The sequence below is a fragment of the Lactuca saligna genome, chromosome 4 (genome assembly GCF_052625555.1).
Source record: "Lactuca saligna cultivar CGN05327 chromosome 4, ASM5262555v1, whole genome shotgun sequence".
In the NCBI taxonomy this organism is placed as follows: Eukaryota; Viridiplantae; Streptophyta; class Magnoliopsida; order Asterales; family Asteraceae; genus Lactuca; species Lactuca saligna.
Window position 1 is genome coordinate 84,597,546 of NC_136420.1, and position 8,010 is coordinate 84,605,555.

At 32.2% G+C, this 8,010-nt stretch overlaps 1 protein-coding gene across 1 annotated transcript; it reads right to left on the reverse strand.

The window, feature by feature from the left end:
* Nucleotides 1–1,474: 1,474 nt before the first annotated feature.
* LOC145039838 (ribonuclease 3-like protein 3) lies at nucleotides 1,475–3,047 on the reverse strand. The gene is made up of 4 exons (XM_078987843.1): nucleotides 2,876–3,047; nucleotides 2,425–2,774; nucleotides 2,004–2,190; nucleotides 1,475–1,638 (listed from the first exon to the last, which is right to left on the reverse strand). Exons 1-4 carry the CDS (start codon nucleotides 3,045–3,047, stop codon nucleotides 1,514–1,516), a joined length of 834 nt encoding a protein of 277 aa, XP_078843969.1. The 3' UTR covers nucleotides 1,475–1,513.
* Between the last annotated feature and the right edge of the window lie 4,963 nt (nucleotides 3,048–8,010).

The window sequence follows — 8,010 nt, forward strand, 5'->3', positions numbered from 1 at the left end:
TGCCTACAAAGCTCAACCTGGACAAAATCGACGGCGTTTATATTCAATCGACACCTTGCCTTCTTTGTTACAGTAGATATGAACAGAGACACACTTGTTCACGTAGTGCTCAACTATGATTCAGATTCCTTACATACTTCACATGTGGTGGGGCAAAATTCCAATTATTTTCAACTCTATTAAAACATGGTTTCAAATGGACAACAACAGTGCCATCCCCCCCCCCCCCCCCCCCCGCCACCCAAAAAAAAAATGAAGCTTATGTCGTGCTCATGGACACACCATGGGTTATTTGAAAATACTTTAACAATGTCATGAGGAAGAGTCATGATTTCCCGAGTGAGGTGGAACTCTTGGTTTCCAGTTGTATGCATTCACTTGATTTCCCAAGTGAGGTGGAACTCTTGCAGGTTCTTGAATGCATTCACTTGTATTTCCATGTACTCTTTGTTTATGTCTTGACTTAGACTTACTACTCTTGTTTGCCCCTTTAGTGGTAGGAGTGAGAAAATGGAGCAGAAAAACCAGGACCGAGTACATATAATGGTTGGGTTTCGGTTTTTTGGTTCAAAAGTATTTGGTTTCCTTCCGGTTCTTGTTAGGTTTGAGTGAATGGATTTCAAAATTTGAAACGGACCGGATCCAAAACCGAGTACTTATCCCATTGTTATATCGTGTCAAGTTTCTTCGCCTCCTTGGTTATTCATCTAGGTTATCATATTGCAAGTCACACATTAACACGTGTCTTGTATCTTGTAAAGTTATGCTTAATGGGTTTTACAATAATGGAGATATGGATTTTGTTGTTTTGGTTCTTTGAATCCATGACAATGAAGGATGTTTTTATTCATAGACTACTATTGTAAATGGGTACACCAAGAAAGCATGACACGAAATTGCAATTTAGTTTTTTCAAAGGAGTTTAACCTATTTGTACATTCTGTGAAACCTAATAAAGCCACATAAGTTAGTGCTCTTTTTTTGCTTGGAGGGTTGTTACAAGCAAAGACATAGGTATATCATCAAGAACCAGAATCAAATAAGTTCTTTCATTGGTACATCATTGATATCTTTCACAATATGCGACAAAAGTATTTGGACGCTTAATTAGTAAAAAAGGAAATATGTACATGGAATGCAATGATGGATACTTTAATTTAGCTTCACATGGAGATTGAAGGGTGTCATCCAAATTAGCCATATTAATCTTTGATAACAAATGCTAGAAGTAAATTAGAGTAAAGAAAAAAATGAATATAATCAACCCACAAATGGCATTTAACTCTTATAGTAAGAAAAGTCACAAGAAAGTAAAGATGAACTCATGAAAGAAACATGGTTGCCATAATAGGAAAAAGGCATGGAGTCAATCAAGAAAGAAACAAAAAAGCAGACAGATTAAGAAATCACTCACTCGTTCCAAATAAATGAGCTTTTTCCCTTGGTAAATTAACAAAGGCAAAAAAAAGCTCATTTAATTTGATACAAAAGGAGTAATGGTGATTCATGTTGATTAACCTCCATTTCCACCATCTTTCTTCTCAAAAAGAAAAAGATTATTGTATGCATCATCTTTTGCTCTGTTCACTGCAATCACCTTCTTCAACTTGTATTTTCCCCTTCCAATCAACTCATTCTCTATGTAAATTTAAATTTCCCCTGTTTTACTCCACAAATCTTTCTCTTGTGCTTTCACCCCCATCTTCTGACAAGCTTCATTGAATTTTGCTACAGGATGCAGCTTCAAGTTTTCCGGCGTGATTAGGGGTTATAACAACCGCTCCACCACCCGAAAAAAACCCCAAGATTTGAGTTTACACCACCATCACTATCACCATTCATAAAGACAATATATATATATATATATATATATATATATATATATATATATATATGTATATTGTCTTTATGAATGGTGATAGTGATGGTGGTGTAAACTCAAATCTTGGTGTATATTCTACAACTTCTAACCCATCATGAGAAGGGGACCTAAGAATTAATACCAAGAAATTTTGATGGATGCAACTGCAAGTAATTAATTGCCTCCCATGTAGAATCCATTGACGAGTCTGTATCGATGAAGATGGCACCGATTAGTGACTCCAAAAGATCAGCAAGCACTTTGGGTGGATCAATCATACCATGTGAATGCGATGGGTATTGTTCGATCCCTTCCATGAATTCTTGGATCTGATCACTCTCAAAAAAACTATAAGAATCGAATCACTCAAATTTGTAATTAAGAATAGTGGAACAAAAAACTAAAAAGTGATAAAAGATTATTCGATCAAATTTGTGATTATTCATCTCTGATAACAAAAAACATCATTAACGATTAATTGGAGAAGTAGTCATGAACATCTCATGTGATTGAGATATATTTAGCAGATAAATCATGGGGCAGAAACTGAAAACGAAAATTACCTGTCGTTGAAGAAGAGGTTTCTGGTGGCGAAGAAACTTATGCAAATTGTATTTCAATGCCGCCCTTGCTAGCGCCTCCGTGTCAACATTGGCGGCACGTAACCGAGTCAACTCACCAGGAGCCATATCAGGATACGATAAATAATGTAGCTTAGCAATTAAATGATTCAAAACTGCCTCACCTAAGTACTCGAGTCGCTCGTAAGATTTGCAGTCATCAGCTTTGTAAGAACCATGAGTGAAAGCCTCCTTCAGTAACTCCTTGTTTCTAAAACTGTATCCCATCACTTCCTCTACCTCCGCCAAACTAGGCGGCGACACATGTGAAGATTCTGACTCCTTCACAGATTCTGAATCAGGTTCTTTCAGAACTTACTCTACAAAATCATGGTTTTTCAGTGAAACGACAATATCTTGATCTTCTTCCATGGCTTCCGGGTTTCTGAATCACTTTTATTATAGGATTCGAGGAATATTATTTCGGAGACGAAATCAACAGAGATAACTTTTGGAGAGAGGTTTTCTTTCGTTCTTGTTGCAGATGATTTGGTTATGGACGAAATTTTGAGGTTTGACTGTGTAACTTGCGAGAGACGTGACGGTGACTCTTGCGATAAAATCATGACAAATATTTATAAGGATATCAATTTTTATCGACATGACTTTGTTTCAAGTCTTTTTTTAATAATAATAATTACAACAAATATTGTTAATAGGTAATCAATTTGTGTATTTATGGTATAGACCGTGAGATACATTAAAATCCAGTATATCGTCATGTTTACCTATCTTTTATTTTATTTATTTTTTTTTTAAAAAAAATACATTTTATACAAATATTATATTCATTTTCTAGGAAACTAAAACCATGAATTTTAATATATTTATTTTTACAATTTTTTAGTACACACACATATATATATATATATACATATATATATATATATATATATATATATATATATATATATATATATATATATATATATATATATATATATATAGACACTCAAACACTTTAAACTTACACCCTATACCACACCCATAATGTAGTGTTTCTGGATGCAGTTTAGGCTTCTTTTAAGTTTTACCTTTCCCTCACATACACCGCCCAACCTAAAACCGAAAATTATGTAAGGTTAGATCAATATAATATTTAAGTTCACTAAAATACCATTAATAGAGATCTCATGACATAAACAACTTTTCAATAAATATTATCAAATGATCAACCTAATTATGCCTTAGTTTTTTTTTTTCGATTTAATAACCGTTTGTCCAAAATAAACTACCTTTTCAGAAATTGCTTTAAGATAGTTTTTAACAAATATATGGAGTTTTTTTTAATATTTTAAAAATAACTTGAAGTTTTAATTATATATATTATTTTTTTTTTTTAACATCTTCCGTTCACTTATTTGCATAAAAGACATTTATCTGTCAACTCTAGATATTGATAGTATAACTCTTTAGTATATTCTTTTTTTTCTTTTAGTTATATTTTTAAATATCCATTTATGTCATTTTATATTGCAATCTAGTTTATGAATTATTTTTTACCAAATATTATTAATCTACAAACTAACTTATCAACTTATAAAAAATTAGCTTTTCCGCTAGTTTTCCAAACAAACCCTTAGTGACGAAATCGAATCCGCAAATAATTTGCATATCTCACTAAACTCGTAAAATAACTCTTATTAATATTTCTTAAAGCTTTAACCTTATTTTCTTTGTAACAAACTCTCTGCAACTACCCTCGATTCTTCACATACATTATTCATGTCATGCTTAACTAAAATGAATTTTCTAATATGTACCCTAAGGGTAGGAGTGAGCGTAGTGCAGTTCGATGCGGTTATTGGTTAAAACCTCACAAATAACTGCAAATGCAGTTAATCCATTTTCAAAACTGCTTGGTACGGTTAGGCAGTTATTTTTGCGGTACATTTTTTTGTGTTTCGGTTATTAACCACATGCATTTGATGCAGTTATTTTGTGTAGTTTTTAACCACACTTTAGAGTTAAAATATTTTTAAGAGTTTAAACATATAAAAGTTAAACATAAGAAAAAAATCAACAATTTTGTCTTTTAGAATTTTATCATACTTCAATGAGGTCTTATTTTTAATATTTAATATGTTATTAATAATTAATAAAAAAATGTATATAACATATGCGGTGTCGTGCAGTTTTTTATGGTTTTTGAAAACTAATAACCGCACCGCAACGTAAATTTGCGGTTATTGAAAAAACATAAAACCTCGCCATCGGTTTTTATTGTAGTTGCAGTTTTTGTGGTTAATTTTAATTATGGTGTGGTTTTGGCTCACTCCTATCTAAGGGAACATATAAGAACCATTAATTGAAGTATTAATTATAAGGAATATTACCATAATTAAATATAATAAATATTAAATATAAATAATACTCGTACTTCAATCAATTAATGTTTCTTATATGTGCCCTAAGGGGCACATACTAGAATATTCCTAACTAAACACCAAATTGTGAATAATCCACAAATTACCTCTTTTTACGAAGTCCTGTTTCGTTGTATTTTATGAGTGGTAAAAATTTCAACAAAATGAATCACTCTTTCATAAAATATATCAATGGTGTATACATTGTTCAAAAATATTATTTTCTATAATAACAACTACGAAAACTACTAACCAACACATTTTCAAACTTTTTACTTTTATACACCTAGTCCTTCCTTAAGTGGTTCGACATGTTCGAGGTTAATCGTCAACTATGCAAATCTATGTTTATTACTGATCATATTGATTCCATAAAAATATGTTGGAGAAATTTTAGGCATTGCAAAAATTAATGTTGTTATATATGTATATATGAATCTCATTTGCACATTATGTTCTTGAGTTGCATTGTGTGGGTCATCGTTAAGCATCTAAACACCATATGTTATCGTCAAAGTCTAGCACCTCTACCTCTCTTGGGTGATACCAGAGACACATATACTACTCCACATTAGTCGTTACTATCTTTTTCTACGATATTACATTTTTGCTATATATATATATATATATATATATATATATATATATATATATATATATATATATATATATATATATATATATATATATATATATATATATATATATATATATAATTGTTCTTCACGAGGATCGTACTACTACAAAAAGAGTTCGTAGCTAATTAGCTACGGATCAGCTCGAGAATGGGAAGTCCAAATATAGTAACGGAATAGCTACGGAATAACTACAAAATAGCTATGGACGTTAAACCATTGCTATTCTGTACCTAATTAACACTGGAATATGTACGGACTAGTGACGGAAGAAAATAGCTACAGAATAGCTACGACGTACCGACGGATTTATAATTTCCATTATTATTATTATTACTCCCATTATTATTATTTTTTCATTATTCGACTCTATAATTTTTTATTTTGATCATTTTTCTTACATATTTAAGACACAAACAATTAAAAAATCATACTAATAATACTATTAATAATAATATTTATAAACATCATAATAATATATAATGATTGTAACAAATGTGTTAACACACAAACAAGCAATAATACAAAAAAATAAATAAACCACGTTTAACAGATCAATAAGGTGAAATAATCTATGTTTAATTTATAAATAATGAAAACTGATCATAATAAAGGGAAATATGTATATTTGTATGTGTATGTATGTATTTATGTATCTATGTATGTATGTGTATGTAAGTACATATGTGTATGTGTGTATTTTGAATGTGTATGTGTTTGTGTATGTTTATGTTTATCTATGTGTGTACGTGTCAACACGTATGCATATCAAAAATCGCAAATATTAATGAGTATTACAATATTAAACCATTAATATAGTAATAGATCTTGAAGGTGCACACAACTTTATGAACGATAAAAATAGCTATAAGTTGATAAAAAATATAGATAATCATGTATAATAGAAGTGTGAAGAAAAACAAAGCGAAAATTACGATGTTTGGTGCCGGAAAAATCGGAAAAATAAAAATCATAGTTAGTCCGTAGCAAATTAGCTACGGATTAACTATAGACTTTTATTATTTTCGAATTTTCGGGCACCAGACGTCGTTTTTTCCACTTCGTTTTTCCAAACCTCTATTTTACATTATCATCTATATGTTCACCAACGTATAGCTATTAATATTGTTCATAAAGTCATGTTCACATTCGGGATAAGTACTCGTTTCACGTTTTAACATTGTAATGTCTATAATTTTCACCAACTTGTTATGGGTTTATGTTCGTATATGTATACTTATTTACATGAATGAGTTGTGGTATAAGTGTACGTGCATATGTGTATGTATACGTGTGTGACAACCCGATAGTTTGAGACAATGTAATGTAAAACCAATCAAATTTAGGTCAAAATATAACTTTCCTAAAATCTTATTTGGGTTAAATAAAGTAGTAGGAATCGTATCAAGGTTTTCGTACATATAAAGAACCCTAAAATCCGAGTTATAACGAAGAAGTTATGACCAACCGAAGATTCTCGGCAACACCGATTAAACGAAAAACGCGAAGTTTCAATACAATAGTTTTTAGCCTTAAGTAGCTAAATGAAAGTTATAGATAACCTCAAACGGTGAGAGTACATAAAAAAGAACGTCCAAATCTGACTTCGTATGAGAAAGTTATGATTTTTCCAAGATTCGGGTATAGCAGTAGACAACTAAAAACTCGAAATAGAGCTCAAGATACTTTTGACCAAAACAACCTAAATGAGAATCTAAGGTCTCAACATTAGTAGTGCAACGATGAAAAGTCTGACGAAAACGGACATCGGATGAAGAAGTTATGGATTTATAACGGAATTATCACGTCCCGGCCCGTTAAAAATAAATAATTAAAAATAAAGTCAGAATTTGCCTATGAAGTCTAAACGAGAGTTGTATATCATGTTTTTAGCTACGCGTGCATATAAATAACATCAAAAACAGAGCTCGTACACGAAAGTTATGGATTTTACAAGTTCGAGGTCCGAAATCCGAGGCTGTCAGGCTTGCCACGACGTGGCACAAGCTTGCCGCGACCCGACAAGTGACTGAGGGCGTCCAATCAAAGGAAGAGGATAAGTTTGACTCCCCACGACGTGGCCATCACTTGCCACGACGTGGCACACCCCAAAAACGCCCCTATAAGTAGATTTCAAGGGTTCCGAGCTCCATTGCTCAGTTCCTTTCTTTCTCGCGCCGAAACTCTGCGTTTAAGCCCCCGAGACCCTCCCAAAGCCCCGGTTTTCACCTTCAAGTCCCAAAGAAAGGTTTTGTGTTCCCGAGATTCCTGAGATTCCCGAGAATCCCGAGATTTTCCCGCGTTTTCAACTCTTCCTGTCAAAGTTCATCTCGATTCTTCTCTAGACTATTTCAAATCAACCACTTCAATCATGTGAGTTCATACCCCTTAACTACTGTTTTAAACTACTTTTAAATGTTTATTGGGGGGGGGGGGGGGAAATACAAGTAGAATCATGCTAGTATTATATCAATCACATGTGATTAATAAGTAGAATTACGCTAGTTATTACATCAATCACATGTGAT

Coding starts and splice junctions, on each gene's coding strand:
- LOC145039838 (XM_078987843.1), bottom strand. CDS start 3,047: ATGATTTTATCGCAAGAGTCACCGTCACGTCTCTCGCAAGTTACACAG. Junction 2,775..2,875: donor CCTCGAATCCTATAATAAAA/GTGATTCAGAAA, acceptor AACCTGATTCAG/AATCTGTGAAGGAGTCAGAA. Junction 1,639..2,003: donor GCATCCATCAAAATTTCTTG/GTATTAATTCTT, acceptor AAATTTACATAG/AGAATGAGTTGATTGGAAGG.